General features: G+C 44.7%; 1 protein-coding gene across 2 annotated transcripts in view; it reads right to left on the reverse strand.

Annotated features, from left to right (window-relative positions):
- The window catches only part of tmem108 (transmembrane protein 108), a 48384-nt gene that overhangs the window by 16353 nt on the left and 12066 nt on the right, over nt 1-19965 (reverse strand). For both annotated transcript variants that reach the window (XM_085762926.1, XM_085762927.1), the window contains exon 2: nt 1011-1094. In XM_085762926.1, coding sequence (XP_085619052.1) covers nt 1011-1050 — 40 coding nt within the window. In that variant the 5' untranslated portion in view covers nt 1051-1094. The remainder of the gene's footprint in view (nt 1-1010; nt 1095-19965) is intronic.

A 19965-nucleotide genomic window follows, 5' to 3' on the forward strand; every position in this document is an offset into this window, starting at 1 on the left:
CTACAGCTTAGAGCACTTGGTTCACAGCAGTCCAGTCCCAGTTTATCACTTGTGAAGGATTGAGGCAGATTTGTCACAGGCAGCCTTCGGCTCCACCGCCCTGAGGTGAAGCTTGGGGGTGCATACGAGATATCATCAGCCTGTTTAGCTAACCGTCCAGGAGCCCAGTGGGTCCCAGCCTGACCCCCATGTTCCATATTCATGTGACATTCTGCGCTGGGAGCCTGCCAGAGCTTTGTACATCCACTTCCAGAGCCCTGATCCTGTCCCCTGAATCTAAAGCAGCGCGCACTCAGAATAGTAAGAAATAGTGGGATTTAGCACATTAGGTACAGTATCTCATTTACACGCTGGGGGTGTCTGATAGCATTTAACAGGGTCTCTGGAAATGAGGGAATGATGTTTCATTCAGAATCAACTGTACTGAAATATCCATTAGTAAGACACCTGAGTCCTACTGAAGCTAAAAAATCATTCCTACCGACAACCAACTCTGCAGCCACACAACCAGCTTTATTGTCCAGTGATGGAAGCACTTTAACCCATAAACATGTGAATCCCCCCCCTCCCCCTGTGCCCAGTGACTGCACCCTCACCCATGGTCCTCCTTGGGTCTCAGCTGTGTGGGTTTAAATAGCTCTGCTCTGTGAGATTGCAATACTGTGTGCTTTATGACCTCACTTGATGGATTTTTCTTTCTTTTTTAAAACACTTTTTTCACATTAAATCAAACTTTTTTTCTGTTCACAACCAACTATGAAACCTTGGTGTGTATGCCGGCGCTCTGCAGCTCATATATCATGTTATTTTATTTATGTTTTCCAGTTATTATACCGATGAAAATTACATGAGGCCTGTCAGAATGCCTGACACAACTTTACCAGATATTTCCTGTTTTCTTTGCACATGCAGTCCCCACTGGCACACCCGGGCCCCGGGTTGAAACCCTGCTGATGCTCTCACTGCCCCCCTCCTCCTCCCCCCACTCCCCTCCCTTTAGGTCCACTCACTCAGCAGCTGGCAGCGCAGGACCTGCAGGCTCGTCTTCATGGTATCATGTGATCCGACTCCTCCTCCACAGTGCTCATGGTTCTCTAGGTAAGAGAAAAGAAGAGAGGTAAGATGAAACTGAAGCGCTCAGATATCAAAATCACATTCAAGTCGTGGTCAAGTGTCAGAGTGATATGCTGCGATTGTGTCTGGGCAGGTTTAAATGGACACGGAAAAGGAAGAAGGGATTGTAGACAACATTGTGCAGCTTAACCTTGATAGTTTAATCCATGTACAGTAATGACTGCCACACAGTTACACCTCTCACAGAGCATGATATGAATGATACATTTCTTATATTCCACAATGAGTAAAAGGTCTCAGCACACCTGAAGGCACAGGTGCGTAGGAAGAGGGCATAACCCAAAAAGTACAAAAATCACAAAAGGCTCCCACACACGGTCTCACTCTCAGTTATTATCATTTTATTGAAGGCATATCAAAAAACATCGCAACATTCCCGGTGGGTGCGACTGACCAATCAGACTGGAGGGCTCAACTTTTGGATGCATCACCTGTCAGAGGGCAACAACACTCAATTAAAGGGATAGTTCAACATTTTGGCAAATTGGCCCATTGCCATTATCGCTATAGTTTTAGCAGTAGGTTCGTTACCTTTAATCATATTTTTAGAGCGGCGGAGCAGAGCCACGAGCTGCTCAGAGCTACGGAGGCTCATGGGATATCTTGGTTTCCCTCATCAAACTCATCAAATACACAATCGAACAACTCCAAAACGCTTTCGTGGACAAGTTGTGACCTGTACATAGAGCCGTTTTCGAGGTAAATTCATGCAAAACCGCTGATGCACGTTGCCTTCAGGGGCAGTTTTTCAGCAAGCAGTCTCTGTATTTACCTCGAAAACAACTCCGTCTCATAACGTTGTGTTATTATCTCACAGCGTGGTGAATGTGCAGCTCACAACTTGTCCACAAGAGCGTTTTGGAGTTGTTGGATTGTGTATTTGATGAGTTTGATTAGGGAAACCAAGAAATCCCATGAGCCTCCGTAGTGTAGCTCTGAGCAGCTCACGGCTGCACTCGGCGGTTCTAAAAATAGCTTGCACCAACAAATAAAGGTAACAAACGTACTGCTATGACTATAGCGATTATGGCAATGGGCCAATTTGCCAAAATGTTGAACTATCCCTTTAACATACAAACACATCACAAAGGGTTAGGGTTAGGAAAAAAAAGGTCTAGTCTTCTGATTGGTCAGTCGCACCCACCAGGAGTAATGTTGAGATGTTTTTGATATGCCTGATGTAGGTCACACCGACCGGGACAATGCTTCAATAAAATGATAACTGAGAGTGAGACAGTGTGCGGGAGCCTTTTTTGATTTATATTTCACAATAAAAGCCCAAATAAGACAGCAGCAGTGGTCGGCCTCATATGCTGTACTTCCCATCAGCACTGGCATCCTGCAGGGCGTGCTGGTCAGTGAAACCAATTACAGAGTATTAAACATTGACCAGTAAGCCATGTTCTAAGACAGTCACTGTGTGTGTGTCAGTGAGACGAGGACCCAAGGGTGCTCTTTAGGAGAATGACTCACTGATGGCCTTCTCCTAAATGAAACGCCACACACACACACACACACACACACGCGCACACACACACACACTCCTCCGGGGGTGAAAGATGCTGTGCGAGTGCATGTGCGCGTTTGCATCTCTTTGTGGAAATGCCCTTGGGCAACACACACACCCACGCCACTCACCCCCCTCACGCAAATCCACATAAACGGACACATTACGTCTAAAGAAGCGTATTCAAACATTGACACGCGCACACACCTAAGCACCCTTCACCCCACCTGCATGAATAATCTGTTGTGAGTGTGACGTGTGAAATTGGATTTGCGCCTCCCAGGACGAGAGGTCTGGTTGCGGGCAACCCGTGTTTCTGTGGGAGATGAGTGAGATGAGAGGGGGCAGACAACACAAGCACAGGGTACTGATCCCTTCATAAGGCTTCATTTCTTATAAACACAGCAGCAGCAGCAGCAGCAGCAGAGAGGAGGCAACACGCTGCATCTGAGTCATCCGCTTTATATTGCTGCCTCCGTGGCAACCTTTTAATGCCTGTAAACTACATGGAGCTATAAATCTGAGTGACACAAGCCTGAAAACATCTGTATCAATCTATCCGACTATCTATTGATTAGGCTGCACAACACGACATCAATGCAGGAGATTTAAAGGAGTGACGGTGTGTTAGCTTCATGCAAGGGTGAAATAATGTGCACAGCATGGTATCAAATGAAAAACTGGGAAAACAATTTTTCATTCCTGCCCTGCTCCTCCTGGAGAGAGAGCTACAGAATGAAATTAATGAAAACAATAATGTAAAACAAGCAACTTAATTGCTCATCAATACAGACATGGGGACACAATTTTGTTCTTGTTCAAATTTTTTTTTAAAGGAAAAGAAAAAAGAAAACAGAGACACTCACTGCTTCAAACACTCTTAACTCACAGCTTTGACTATAATGGCGTGGGCGCACTCGTAATATAGAGCGAGTAATTGCAAAAGAGATGAGGCTGCAAGAATACAGAAGTATCAGGAGCAGAAAATGAGTTTTCCACTGCTTCACATCTGAAGAAATGACACTAGCTCGCAACTGTCCCAAACTCACACCCGCATCCCTTCGCAGCAACATCATAATTCTGCAGCGATAGCAACTCTCTAGTCTGTCTGGGCCTTATTTTTTTTATTTTCTATTTTTTTGGCGGCATGTTGCTGGCCTAATGAGCTCAATGGCAGGGTGGGAAGAGAGCAGCTGAGCCTCTCCACGGTGATTACACCTCATCAGTGATGCCGGGCTGGCAAAGGCTCATAGACACGCTCTTTAATTTCCAGGGCACAACGGGTGAGGCAAGTGGGCAAAGGAAGGTGGGCAGGGGGAGGGAGGGAGGGAAACAGGAGATAGTGACAAGGAGTGTTTCATTTATACAAGCTATCAGAGAGTAGAGCAGGGTTTTTTGTTGAGAGGGGATGACAAGTTGTATAGACAGAACCCAGGCTGGGCAGGGCCCCTGCTGCGGGAGCTGAATCATAGTTCAGCTCTGCCCACATGTGCAGGTGAAAGATAATATGAGGTGACAGTTGGGGTCACAGCGTTGTTAAAACCTTGGGCAGGAAGAGAGGTTCATGGGCAACTGCTGAGTGGTTTGTTTCTACGAGGCTAAACACTTATTGCTGAAGAATCCCAAGTTCAAGTCCGCTACCTTGGACTTGTTTGCTGATGGGAAGCCAGTGAGGGATTGTTTTTATTGCTGCACTTCAGACCTCTTCCGTAGTGAGGGCTGTTTTCAGACATTAGAAATTGGAAAAGACGTGAAAAAAATACAAAAAAAGAGACTTTCTTTCAGTGAAACCACTATGTCAATGCATTTGAATTTGAAAAATATTTTCAGGGTTGTCTATCAAAACAAGTTAAACACGACTCAACTTTTGCTACAACCTTGTAACATACCATCAAGCAATGAGAACTCACAGGAGCACATTCAACTGCCCAACTAAAACAGCCAATGCAACATCTTTGTCTGTACTGCAGTGCTTATCCATGTAGGGCCATGGGGAGCTGGAGCCAATCCAAGCTGTCATAGGGTGGCGCGAGGTCATAATGACCAACAACCTCACATACTCATGTTAATGCCTAAGGGCTATTTAGAGTCTCCAATCAACCTGTTGTGCCAATCTTTGGACTGTGGGAGGAAGCTGGAGAACTCAAACACGGAGGCACAGAGCGAACATGCAAACCTGGGCCTGGGAATCGAACCCCAAACCTTCTTGAGACCTCTATACTGTACCACCACCCGCTCTGCAGCGTCTTGTGTTTTAATTTCATTGCAGTGCTAGTGTGGTCTGAACGCCTGGAGGTGAGCAGCTCCTGTTGAGCAAGGAGCAGATGAATGAATGTATGTAAACCCTTGCAATGGGCAAGTCAAGGAGGACTGGAGGAGGGTTAAAAACAGCTTTAAAGGGACATTGTGTAACTTCTCCTGTTATCTTTTCACGAAAATCGATTATTTCGTTCAAAAGTCTGTTTTTCATTAATCAGTAATCCCCCCCATCAACAAAGTGAAGTGTTCCTTTCAGCTCTGAATGAGCCGTTCATATCATTCATATCTCCATGGAGCGGGTAAGCTCGGTGCTGCTGCCATGTGGTGTCTCCATGTTTTTACGTTCAGTGGCAGCGTGACGGTAGGAAACCACGGAAACTCAGCGGAGACACCGGAGCTGTCAGCTCAGGTGGAGGTGGCGTCTGTGAAAAGTCACCGTGGTAACGCAGTGAGGAGGAATGGAGCGTTACACTGATGCTGCATTCACCTGCAGTCGGGCAGACGGCCGTCGTAACAAACCAGATGTCATTTTAGTCACAGAAGTCCAGAGAAAGCCGGTAAAACGTGGGTCAGGTAAACAATATGACATCGCCATGACAACATATTGTCACGTGTATTGTTTTGCCTCGTGCTGACGGACCACTTGTTTACATAGAGGCTTGTTTATGCCGTTATGTGCAGCAGCTGTCGTCCGTCTGCCGTCTGCCCAATTCCACGTGAATGCAGCGAAAAATACGATTGAGTTGCTTGTGATATACAACCACAACACTAGATGGGAGGAATTCCTACACAATGTACCTAAAGTCTGTGCAGCATTTGAAAATCTCTGTCCTTAAAAAGTGGTAGTGTTAGCAGTCAGCAGGCAAACAGGTGGAAATAATCCCCCCCCCCTAAGAAACACATGGAAAACCCACGAGAGATCAACACTGTCCTCAGCAACATCAGACAGATTCACAGGTGGAAATACATTAACAGTGTCAGCTTAGCACTTTGCACATAGCAGCCGGGCTTTCTGCAGGAGAGGAGGAAAAAAAAAAAAGTTGCATGGCAACTGACATGCACACAGACGGCAGCCATCACCATAGCAACCCTGATAGTACATTATATTCAAATTCATTCACAAGGACACTTTGGGGCTCAAACAGAATTGGGGAGAAAAATGAATAAAACGGGAGGAGGTTTTTTTGGGAGAACAGAGATTTTCACTCAACACAGGCAGAGTGAGTGATCCAGTGACAACCTGCCTGTCTGTGGGACTCGGTATGGGTCCTGGTTGCTGGAGGTCCCACACTGCAGAGCTGAATAGTGTGTCTGGAGGGGGGCGCAGACTAGAGGCCGAAGCCAAGGTCACTGGAGACGGCACAATGAATTAAACCTGTCACTCCATCGCTCTGTGGCCACCAGCCGCAGGGATAACAATGCTTTTAATTTTGGACTTCCCTCTATTCTGTGGTTATGTATAGGAGCCGTGGCAGCACTCTGGCTGCCTGCCCGCAGCGGCTGCAGCCTGAAAGCCTTTTCCATAACGAGAGAAAAAGAAGGAGGGAAGGGAAGTGTGGGAGTCGACGACGACGGTGTGAACTACAGTGTTGTGCTCTCACAGTCAACTGATAAGTGGACCTCCAATCAAAAGGGCTCTAACTGATGCTTTTCTCCCTCCAGTTTTCGATGCCACGCTCTCACGCTTCGGCTTATCTCTTTTTATGAACTGGAGAGCGATTTCTGCCGGCTCCAGTCTGAGGAGGAAGGTACAGAATAAAGTGAGGTGAAGTGTGAAAGCTGCAGCTTTGAAGTAGCTGGACAGATACATACAGCAAAAAATACAGACGGGCAACTGAAGCCGAAGCCACATAAGCTCCGCTTTAACGCGTCCTACTTCTTGAAAGTCATTCATTAAAAATTTTCTTTCACATCTCTCAGCGTTTACGGCAAACTTACAGTGTGATCACAGTGGATCTGTGGATGTGCTGGGCCATATAAAAAGCTGGTTACATCAGTGATTTCGTTGCATCAAAGCCAAGACTCGATGTGATCTCAGAGAGTTTAGTTCCATTTCAAGTTGTGTAAAGCCAACTTTCCTCGGCCCTGCCCTTCCACAGCGACCCAGGGGACGCGCCCGCACAGAAGGCGTCCAGTTCTCCTTTGATGTTGTTTTACCCTTTGATGGAAATCAGCAAACAGTCCCTGATAGCGGCCCGGGCTGTGCTCGTGCTGTATCCATGTGTTTCCTGCACTTGTGCTGATGAGATCCTGACCGGGCTGAGACTGTGGCTGTGACTCAGGAGTAAGGCTTTACCTCTGGGGGCTACGGACGCCATTTTGGTGACCTTGCAATGCTGCTTGGCACCAAACATGGAAGACTGAGGCTTTATTGTGCAAATGGGAAGCTGATTACTGATTACGACTGAACAATTCTGTTATGAAACCTTTTTTTTTTTTCTTTTTTTTGTCAGCGGGAGGGTTAAAAGCCAGAGCTGAAGACTCAAGCACAAGAGAGACTCTGGGGCTCTGATAACTTAATTGTGCAGCCAGGATACACACAACAAGTGATTGATTACAGGTATTGATTCAGTGCAACAACAGGCTGGAATTAAATGCAAGCAGCGAGAAGTACAAAGCAGGAAAAAGCTTCCTGGTAGACTTCTAACCCTTCTATCCAGAAAGACGCACGGCCGTAATGCTGAGTCACTGTCACCGTCAGCTGTGGCCCTAGAAGGTAAAGGCTGGCAGGATGAATTGCTGATGCTGCGTCATGAAGGCTGGCGGAGGATGTGCGTGTTATCAATCAGCACCATCTCTCCCCTCGGGTCCTGCCCCTGGTTACAGCAACGCACCAGACATTAACAGGACATTAGGCTCCCAGCATGCACTTCAGTCTGACCAGAACGGCAGAGAGGGAAGACGTCTCCCTCCCAGCTTGAGCCAGCCACCATGACGTCTCACATGGTTACATAACAGTGTGTGTGTGTGTGTACTGTTGCACTGAGCATGTGTGTATGAAAAAGACAAAGTCAACATGATGTTGGATAATTAAAGACACGTCGATGAGTTTAAATGTGCAGAACAGTCAGTGAATCACAGTGAGGTCAGGGGCCACTTCAGGATCCTACTGTATGGCGTCCAAAGGCAGAAAAAAGTATCTCATACTTAATCTTAATCACAGTGTTATTTCCTAAGAGTTTGGGTACTATTTTGACCAAAAAAGGAAAAAAAAAAATCTAAATCATAAGACCCACAACAACAAATGGCCGGCGTCAGTGCGATTACTGACGCTGGCGCAAATTGCGCGAGATTTGGACGGACCAGGAAGAGGAGCTTCCGCTACAAACAAGCTTGAAATATAGACGTATTTAATTTTTTTCTGAACAATTTCGCATTTCGGGGCTTCAATACAAGACGGACATTACATACAAGCAGCATGGAGGTATTTAGATGTTTTTTGGTGTGTCTTTTTGTTACGACATGCACATGCACTGCTACGCCGAGACCCCCTGGAACTCAGAGAAGCCACGGAGGACTCTGAAACTTCTCCCAGCCCTTAGTAGACATGAGGATGAGTAGATAATGAGTGCAATTTGGGTGAACTATCCCTTTAAGTGCTAAAGTCTCCTGGTTCCAGACCTCAGACCTGAATTAACTTTTTACCAGCACTGCAAATATCATCTGATATTATTGTCTATGTCAACTGAAACAGGTGTCCTCTGTGGAATAGTTTGCCCATGCCTGCTCTAACCAGTCAAATGCACAAAGAGCTGTGTCGCTGCAGGTTTTTGTTCCAACCAAGCAGCAGCACACCAGACCTTACACATTTATTAATAGTCTGGGGCCGTTGACTCGCTGTTTTGGTAAGCAACCGGAACCAGGGCGAGAGAGACAGGCCTTTCCGTCAAAATAAAAGCACAAAGCTAATAAAATGTGGTGAAACTTTTTTAATTTAGTTCAACATTTTGGCAAATTGGCCCATTGCCATAATCCCTATAGTCATAGCAGTAAATTTGTTACCTTTAATCCACATTAATTATTTTTAGAACGGCTCAGACCTACGCTACGGAAACTAATGGGATTTCTTGGTTGCCCTCATCCGACTCATCAAATACACAATCCAAAAACTCCCAAACGCTCTGGTGGACAAGTTGTGACCTGCACTTTCACCACGATATGAGATAATAACAGAACGTTACGAGACAGAGCCGTTTTAGAGGTAAATTCATGCAAAACCGCTGATGCACGTTGCCTTCAGGGGCAGTTTCTTCAGCAAGCAGTCCCTGCATTCACCTCTAAAACGGCTCTGTCTCGTAACGTTCTGTTATTATCTCATAGCATCCACGAGAGCGTTTTGGAGTTGTTGGATTGTGTATTTGATGAGTTTGATGAGGGAAACCAAGAAATCCCATTAGCCTCCGTAGCTTAGCTCTGAGCAGCTCACGACTCTGCTCCACCGTTCTAAAAATAGCTTGCACCGATAAATAAAGGTAATGAACCTACTGCTACGACTATAGCGATTATGGCAATGGGCCAATTTACCAAAATGTTTAACTATCCCTTTAAGGAATATAATTTACAAGAACATCCCTGCCATAACCTTTTTCTTTTATTGTATTTAATTGTATAGTTATTGTCTATTTTATAAGTTTTATGTTGGTGAACACTTTTATTTTGGTGAATTTGGTGATTTCTGGATCCGCTCTCAAGACCAGAACCAGAATGCAGACAAAATTCGGAGTAAACTGAAACCAGGCTCCTCTCCTCTCTGAAGAGCCTGGTGACACGAGGATACTCATTTAATCAATTGATCTCAGTCATCAGACAGTTGATTGGTCAAACTGTGTGCTCTTGATTGGTTGGGAACAAAAACCTGCAGCTGCACGGCCCATTGTGGAACAGTTTGCCCATGCCTGGGTTAGAGCATCAACCTCTTCTGAACAGAAAACATGGACACATGTCGAGTAAAGAGGTGAAACATAAAAAAAACCTACAATCCAGCTTCGCTATGACGCTTCAAGTCTCATATCTACTGTACAGTATTTGCACTATGAAGCATCTAAAGACAAGTCTCTGGCTATGAAACAGTTAACAGTGTCTGTGCTGCTGTATCATGCTTATACTTTCAGATTTTATGTGCTCAGTGAACAAGCTGTCAGCTCACATCCATGTCTTGGCAACAGTTCCAAGGTTAACATATTGTACATGTTGGTACAGAGGAAGCAGAACAGTGTAGCATTAAAGATGATACACCTGTCAATGGTCATTAATGTTAAAGGCAGTGAACGCAGCACCAGAGCCTAAAGGAACCTACCGAGTGTTCGACTCTGTTATCTGTTGTCAGACATATTTTTTAGTGTGTGTTTTCAGCTTCCTCCACACACACACACACACACACACACACACACACACACACCCCAAAATACAATATTTCTGCTTCACACTCACGTCACGTTAACAATGAAGAGGCCTGCAGTGGCTCAGAGGATGAATGAATTTCTAACTCGTTGAGAGGAGGACTCCCACTCAGCAGGAGCAGAGCAGCACCTGTGCTCAGGGGCAGCTGAGGAGGAGGAGGAGAGCAGCATCACCGGCCTCTTCATTACTCAGCACGCACACACCCAGCCACAACCAGTGACTAAGGCAATTTATCAGAGGGAATCGTGGCTAAAGCCTCTGTTTTCTGTGGGTGTGTGAGCACATGTGAGACACAGAACGGTGGCCGGATAGAATTCCTGCTGATTTCTGCAGCCACCGCAGAGTCCATTTTATAAGCAGGAAGTTTTACAGCACGAGTTTCCTTTGCACTTACTGTAAGAGCTGTTTTCTGGAGCAGGTCCAAGTCTCAACAAGACTGAAGTCAGGTTTCAAGTCCTCAAGAAGATTTTTTACTCAAAGTCTTTTAGGCTGAAGGAAGTCAAGCCTCACATCAGTCCAGATCAGACCGTGGGTTCAATTTTTGTGCTCAATTTGAAGTCCTTCAAGTACGTATTTCAAGTACGACAAGTCAAGCCCATAGACGCCATGTTGACTACAGCTCACAGTAGGTTTAGTTTAACAACCAGAAATCAGTGAACAGAGACAAAGAAAGAGAGAGTGATTAGTGGATTGCTGAAAACGTTTTTGGTCGGTCATTTTCTAAGTAACGCTCTACAGCTCTAGGTGCCCGAGTGCAACCATAGGAAAAAATCTGAGAAAAATCTATGCAGACCGGACCTAGCTCTCCTCCTGCTAGCTGTGCTGCACTGCAGATAAACAGCAAAGTAATGGGGGCAGTTCTTCTAACCGTGACTTTGGCCTCTATATAATGCTCAAAATATCACAACACATGCTTTGCAACATCCACCAGTTCCTTACCACACAATACTGAGTGTGCATAACTCTGTTAACAGAGCAGTCAACGTGTGTTTTTATCACATAGCTCTGTTTACTCTAGCTTCCAGGGTAGACCTTAGTGGTCGAATGTCGAGCTCCAAGACGATAGCTGGAGGTCTGTGGTCTAATATAGCCTATGTCAGTTATGGGTCCCTGGTATGAACCCCTGGTCTATACCACTATAAATGTGATGTATAATTTCAGTCTATTTACTGCTTAATTTCACTGCAGCAAACTCTCAAGTCCAAACTTTGTTCAGCGAAAACACTCAAAACTCTTCAGTCTCCAATGTGTCAAGTTTCAGGTTCAAGCCCAATACCTGCATCTCTGTGCTTTTTTTTTCACTGCATCACGCCGGTCAGTCATTAAGACCAAAGCAAGGCCAGGCGGTCTGACAGATTCAGCGGGCGATTGAATCGGCCGCGGCAGCTTCGGCTGTACGCCAGGTAACACAAACCTGAGGTCGGGTTGGGAACAAAGAGCGAGGCCGGTAACAGAGCCCCGGGGAGAAACCTGTGACAGACTTGTTACATCACTGGGAAGAGGACACCACAATCTGGATACACGGCACTTGAGGCGATTGAAAGAGAAGCGGCTGTCAATGGAAGGATTTGATTAGTGTTGAAGTCAGAGCTGACAGCCCGGCGCTGACGTCCCCTGTGGGTCTGTCTGTGTCCCGACAACGCCAGAGATTATCATTTTGCACTAAAGTTCAACTCTCACCCACTGAGGAATAAACAGAAAATAAATCATCAATAAACAAAAGCCTTATTTGACAGAGAGAGTGGGTGATAAGAGGAAAAGAAGAGAATGAGCCCAGCAAAAAACTACAACTAAATCCAGGGGTGTTTCTAGACACCCTGGAAGCCCCAGGCAAGAGGTAACTTGGAGGGCCCCCACCCCCAACCGGGACCACAAACATTAACTGTTAATGAATCCAAAAATCCCAAACCATTGATGATTCAGTCCTGCATACTATGCCAACCCAGTCTCATATAAAACTTACCTTGGCTATGTTGGTCCAACGTGCAAAAACATAGAGGGTTTACAATAACGACTCTTAAATTGTATGATTGTTACATTTTTTTCCCTATTTTTTTGCGTCCAAGTCACGCAACTTTCAAGTTTCTGGCCATGATAACAAAAACATAGCAAATATTTCTATCATTTTTAGTGGAAAAATCAATATTTTGAGGTAGTTTCTGCATAAAAATGTCCTTTGATTATATTTCTACTAGCGAGAAATATATTTTTTATGTTTAAAATATTCGCTCAGTGAATGTACATAATCACTCACTTGCTTGTTGTTGCTATGTCGCTAGGGTGGTTACATTTTTATATATGATACTGGGTTGATTATGCACAACATTCGATACACAGCTGGTGACAACATCAGGTTGTCACCGATATGGACCAATGCCAGCCGTCCCTGGGGGCCCCCTTACAGCATAGGGCAATTGCCTGGGCTGCTGCCCTGTTGCAACGCCTCCGACTAAATCGCTTTATCACAAAATACCTCAATGTACTGAACAACACAAGCGTCTAACATTATATCCAATGTAATGGATTTCACCTGTAAGGCCTCCCCAGTGTGTGATTCTCTAATATTGCCGGTTCACGGACACCAACCACCTGGAGACCGACCTGGCTGTGATACCTGCAAATTCTCAGCACGAGCGTGTTCGTCCTCTCCTGAGAGTTATGGAGTCGGGCAGTAAAGGAGCAGACATTGGGATGCAGCTCACCCCCCGCCACTGTCTGAGTTGTAAATATCCTCCTCTCCATCTCTGTCCCCCATCTCGCACTCTCCCAATTTCTTCTTACCGTCCTTATGTGACCCCCCCCACCCCCACCCCTCCTCCTCCTCCTCCTCCTCCTCGCCTCCTTCCTTGACTGACTGACTGACTGACTGGCTGATGAAGAAGAGTAACATGAAACCACACTGTGTCAAGTCGTACTATGCTTATCACAACCGGGAAACACAATCAAAAAATAACATTGCTGTAAAAAAAAAAAAAAGGGGTGGGGTGGGGTGGGGGCTTCAGGATGACAGTTCAACTCACTGCACTCACTGAATACATAACGAACTTACAGGAGTCTGATGCATCAGTCTGAACCCGATCCAGACAGATGCACGTTTTAATGCACCCCGGCTCTGCAGAGTTCATGTCGCAGCAAATGTACAGCCTGTCCTCACTGCCATCCTGATAATAATGTAGTGCTTTCAACACTAATGTGGCTGCTTGTGTATTAATGTGAGATAATTTGACTGATCTGATTGAGATTTGTGTGAAGTATTACATTAAAAAGCTGAATAATGAAGTGCGTTCTAACAACTGTGCATCTGTGCCGTTTTGTTCCTTTCCTCCGATGTGACTCTGCTCCAGTGAGGTGAAATGAGCTGCCGTGTCGTCAAAGTGCTGCTTATTCGCTTGTTTTCGACAAAAACAGAACAAGACGGGAGAGGGAACAGGTCAAAAGGCAGGATGAATAATATAAAAATATCTTTTACAACTTTCACATCAGCAGACATGAATAATTAGTCTGGATATGGAGATCTGTTGCCTCACCCAGCATCTCAAAAATAAAAAACAAATCAGTTTACAAGAATGAAAGCAAACCTTTCTTTACCCTTTTTTCCTCTTTTAGATCTACAACAACACACCAGGAAGAAAACATTTGATCAAAGCCTCAACTTGAGCTCCTGCCTCTCAGAGCGGTGCATCGTGCGGTGCGGCAGGAAACTTGTCAGGCCCCAGAGACAGATTTATTTGTAAAGTCTGCCTCTCTCGCCTGGCTGCATTGATTATCGGACCGGTGGCGCTCAGCAGCGAGTGAGGCCACAATAACGAATAACACGCGCATAATCCTCCACGTAATAGCTGTCAAAGATCTAAATTTACACCAGGAAAATAGGCTGGAAGACCTTTGATGAAGTACTTAACCTCATCGATCAATGCTGGATAGATGTGTGTCTCTAGTGTAGACGCTCCTTCTCTGACTTGTGAAGCATTATTTTTACATGTAGAAAGACTATTTTTGGAATTGATTTTAGAGCCAACTAATGCGCTTTTAACTGCAGTTCCTGATTTAGCATCCAAGAAACCCCCGACAACTGGTTTTAACTGAGTGTCTGTTTGGTGATAATATTCACTGCTGTTCTCCGGGCATGGCTGGGAATGATAGACTCAATCTGCACAAGAGCATGGCTGTCTAAGTCCCTGAAGCTGGGAGATGTCAGAAGGAGAGGCTGTTGCTCCTCTGTAAAGGGATCTCCAAGTTCGATTATACTACGAGGCTTGATGTTGGAGAATAGCCCGGAGCTGCAGACTCCTTTTTCCTCCTTCATCCCCCATCTCTCTCTGCTCCCCATTTCTTTAATGTCACATCATACTTTCATCTGTATAAGTATCCTCTGTTCTCTCATCTTTACTTCGGGCTCATGCTCTGAGTCCCTTCAACCAAAAAGGCTATCTTAAAGCTGCAAGAGTCTGAAAGCTGATTTTTTTTTTTTTTTACACACAGGGATGAGAAATAATTTCAAGGCTTCCACTCAATAATCACAGGGAATGCCAACATTAATTATGACTTATTATTTTATCATACAGTACATGTCCTTGTGTAAGTCTAACAGTCTCTGCTGCTGCTCTGCTCTTTTGTTTTGCACGGGAAATTACACCGAGCAAGTCCTGATTGAAATGAATGAATCTGTGACTTTCACCAGTTATTTCATATTTCAAAGCAAATGGCTGCTAGAAAATGGATTCACAAATAGTTATTAGTTTTTTCATCAATGGAGCTGTTGCAGTACATCATTTAAAGTTGCACTAATTAGCAATGGAACAAATTACTATATTTGAGCATTTAGTGTCTTAGGTGTTATGGCCCACAACTTTAATTGATTTTGTCTCACAATGACAAACACAACACACACAGTGCTTCCTCCTGAACCCCACAGCAGATAAAATTAGCTAGTGCAACAGTTAGCCATTAAACTGTCCAAAATGTCTTTTTTTTTTTTTTTTAAAAAGGCACAGTGAAAATTAAATTGAAAGGTTTAAATGACTGTTCATGTTTTGCGTAGAGAGCAACTGTTGGCTAACAATTTGATGATAATTGTGAAATAATCATATGACGGTGTCTTTATTGTGCTTCCATCTTTTTCTGCTAACTCCAGGGGGCGGGAGGAAAAGCTAACCCTTCATTCAGCTTCTGTGTGAACGCACTTACAACAGAGCGAGTGCTGGGATTTTGACGCAGCTCGGCTCCAGAGTTTGATATTTGCTGCAACACCCAGAGACACTTAACAGTTTGTCATCCTGCAAATGTCAGTTTCAAAATGGAAGCAAGCAAAAGCTCTTATTACGCCTGTAAGACAGACAGAAAAACTGTCAAAATGTAAGAGGTACTTCAGCACCGGGAACAACTCTAATTGATAACATTTTGGCAGACAGACAGTAGATTGACACCACAGGCAGTTGAGAAATTCAAGGTTTTCTGTTTGCGTAGCAGCAAAGTGACTGAACAGCATTGACATGGTAAGGAAACGTCCACTCTCCCCCCGGGTGCCACTGATCCTCAAGGGCACCTGGAAAAGCTGCTTCAGCATCAAATGCATAGAGAATTTATCTGAGGAAACACCTGCTCTGCCTTGCCTCCTGCCTACATTCAGCCCACTGAGACATTTTCAAGCATTATAAAGCATTTTGTGTTTTATGTAGAGACAGGTAGAAAAACTGAGAATGCCACTGCTGCAGATAAAAAATAATTAAAAAAAAGAAATAAAGGTGCCATTTGGTGTGGAAAGTCACCAATTCAGTGTATGTGATGTCCATAAACTGCTGATGTTGTGTGAAGGAGTAGTGGTGGTCAACACCATACATCAGATTTCCTGTAATGCAGGTGACGTGGGTGTGGACCATCTGACAAGTCCGTCTGCAGCAGGTCCAACATCTGTCACAGCTCACTGTCTGCCGGGTGGAAGTAATGGTCGACCTGCTGGTGGCCACGCCGCGCTGACAAGTTTGAGAACAGGCACCAGCAGAGAGAGGAAAACTCCACCACAGATGATCGACATGAGTCAAGAGACATTCATTCATTTATTAATAATTTGTTGAATTTTAATCTAATATCCAAATGGGATATAAATATGACTTTATTGAAACTGGACCAAAGCCAATTTCAGTGTAAATATAGCCACAACTCCAACCCTGCTCATGTGATTTATTTTGAACTTGGGCTGCATATATAGACTCATGATGATCATTTTTGCATTTCCCTTTATCAAAAAAAGCTAATTCTGTGATTTGAATATTGCTATACTACAATTTCATATATATTTTAATTACGTGTTCAGCTTTGTTTTAAAGTGGGTCTAAAACAAAACTGCACACAATGAAACTTGAGAAAGAAAGAGAAAAAGCTAGACAAGACTTTCTGCATCTCTTGATCCTCCCACAAAGGGATAAATATGCAAACTAATCTGTGACTGAAGACTTATAGAATATAGATTATTAAAAAAGAAAGCAAAAGGAATTTGTCACTGAAGTGTGTGTGTACTTTATGCAACTTAAAATTCAGACATCGATAAATCAATGTGAATTTTTCCTGTTTAAGATGCATCAAGAAACTGGTTAGCAACCTCTGTGGACCAATCCATCCTATCACATCTCACTCTCCAACCTGTTCTCTGCTGTGATTGGTGAGGCAGAAGGTATTTTTAGCCACAGATGTTCAATAAAAGCAGACACTCCTCGAGAGATTTTAAATTGAGACAAACAGACAAGGCAAAACCACAGCAAAATAGCATGACACAGCAGTAGCGCTCCAACGCCAAGGGTGCTGTCAGCCACCATCTATCCTCCTGACTCCCGACGGGCATCAGCGTTAACACAAGGCCTCCATGAACGCACCTCGCCTCCTGATGCCGAGCAGGTAAACCGTTACAGGAAGCCAGTGATACGTCATCACAGAGAGCTGGAGCACAAACACACGCTCTGATACACCAAGTCAAAACTTTGGGTCCAGTGAGAGTGGAGGAACTATTACTGCACTGCAGGACAACTGCTGCAACATTACATTGAGAAGGACCATTTGTCAAAGTGCTCCCCAACAGAAGTCCCTACATGTGAGGCTGTTTCTGAGAGGAAGGGGGGTCTTTAAGTGGTCTTAAAGACTCGTCCGACGGCCTCAGAAGAGACGCTGACTCATACGTCGATGGAGGTTAACCGAGCTGCACTCAAATCCAGACGTGCTTTGATGAAAGGATGGATATTAAAAAAAAAGTTCACACATGAAAGAAGGACACAGTTTGCAGTCGAGCTGCGAGACTAAATGATTCATGTCATCTAACAAAGTATAAGTAGCAATTATATTCGCCTTGAGGGTGAGAGATTAAAAATATAGTGGCGCAAAATGACAAAACCAAGGGTTTGCCAGCCGAGCCCTGCTCTGCTCGGTTTTATTTAATGCAAAATAAGATGCCTGTGGTTTCCTCCGACACAGAGGGCATAATACCATAAACAAGCTTAATCCCTTCAAATCAACATGACAGATGTAACAGGGCGGGACAGTTTGCTTCTTTCAACACGCTGAAGGGGCGAGGGAGAAAACAAACTATGTTGTGTTTTGTTGTTATGGGACTCAAGTTTATCATTGCTGTACTTCTAAGAAAGACATTTCACAATCTAATGCAACACAACAGTGTTTCCCAATCTTATATTTGAGACCCCCACTGTGAAACACTGTATATTGGATAACAAAATCAACTCAAGATCAGCTTCAGATCAGGAGTTTAAAAGTGCTGAGTCTTTAGTGCAACCGAGACCTGAATGCAACCGAGGACACTGAAGTAGCTGTAGTAGGAAATAACTACCAAAGGAAATCCTCTTGTTCTAGGACAATGGTATGAATTTCAAGATGTAAGGCAATGAGAATGTGACAATAGACGGTGGAATTTACTCTTTCCTGTGAACGTAAGAGCTGATAATCCAACTAAAAGAGTACGGTAAGTATATATGAACCACGCGAGAGATATGTCTACAGCAGGAAGGAAACAAGGCCCTTTGGCGCATGCAGGAATGTCCATGAGGTAGACACAGCGCTGCTTCACACAAGAATTTGCATTACCAAGGAGGAAATCCATATTGTTTCCAGTGTGTTTCTACACTTCCCATGTCAGTCAGGCTGCTGCAAACAGACCGTTTTCCACAGCTTTCTACAGACACAGTCAGTAAAACGCACAACTCAGTGAGGCACAAGTGAAAAACTCCAGGAAGTTCCACACTCCTCACACACATATCCCTAATTTTACCTCTTGACGCAACCTCTTGTGCTGTGACAATGGCAGGAACGAAAGTCAGTGGGGAGGGATGTTTGTCGGAGCTGGGGGGGAGCGTATTGTACCTCGTTTCCTTTGAGTGGTGCAGCAGAAACCTCAGAGAGCCAACTGAGACCAGTGAACAAGAGGAGCAACATCCGCAGAGATCGTCCAAGGTCCAGACGCTTTCCCGCCGGGCACCGACCACGTGTCAAGAGACGGAGGGAGAGATGTTGTATTGTTCTCCTCTCTCCTCCTCCTGCTCCCCCCTCTGCTCAAACCCCCACTATTAGTGGGACGGATTAACTCCGAGAGCTGCTAGTCTGTGTCTGACTCGTATACACACACACACACACACACACACACACACACACACACACACACACACACACACACACACACACACACACACACACACTCACTCACAGCATCAATTAGGGCCGTCTCCATGTGATTCAGGCTGACAGATGAAGGCAGATGCACACCACAAAAAATGACAATGACAATTGGCCTTAAACTGGATAACTGACTCATGGATGAGCAGCCCAGTTGTCCAATTCTCCAAAAAGACTAAAGGCCTAATAAGGCAATTACATAGAGTCTAAATTGCATGTGGTGCAACACACACACACACAATTGCTTGAGGGTTTGCGAGTGATGGGAGCCTGGAGTCTTCTATCCGGACAGAGGTGACCTTACTCCCTCAGCCTCCACGGGATAGAGCAATGATTAAAGAAGTAATATTTGGTCAGGAGGCGGGAGAGTAAAACTTGGTGGAAAAAAGAAGCAGTGGCAACTGCAGCTGTAATGAGTTTATCTGGCGCTCCCCGCGGCTCAGGGATTGATGTTTACCTGGAGATGACAGAAGATATGACGGTGTGGGGACCTGACAGGTTGACATTTTAAAGTGAGATCCCACCGACGCCAGTCCAGTGGGTGTCCAGTAATAGTGGAGGAGGCGATGGAAGGGCAGAGCTCTGACACATTGTATGAATTATATTACACAGCAGACGGCACCATGTGGTGCAGATATTGTTGACAGAGAAGTAGCAAATAACAAATGGGATTTATTAGAGCTGGCAGAAATGGAAGAATCCAGTTTGTCTGCTGACAGAAGGGGGGAAAGTATCAAGCGGACAAGAGTGTATCTCTGACGGAGCCAAAAGAAATCTGACATATTGTTGATCACTTGACTTCACTTCATTGTCAGTGTCAATGTGTAGGATTTTTATTCTGTCACTGTCAAAATTTATGATCTGACAAATGCAAATGCAAAAATATCTCTGTCACAGATAGGCTAACAATTCCTATTTGCATACTATTTTCACTATTGGATATATTTAGCCTCGCGCCACCAAAGAGCCTGGTGTCTGTTAACTCTGAATTTTGT

Source organism: Trachurus japonicus, chromosome 20 (assembly GCF_045865225.1).
Source record: "Trachurus japonicus isolate A0001 chromosome 20, Traja_1.0".
In the NCBI taxonomy this organism is placed as follows: domain Eukaryota; kingdom Metazoa; phylum Chordata; class Actinopteri; order Carangiformes; family Carangidae; genus Trachurus; species Trachurus japonicus.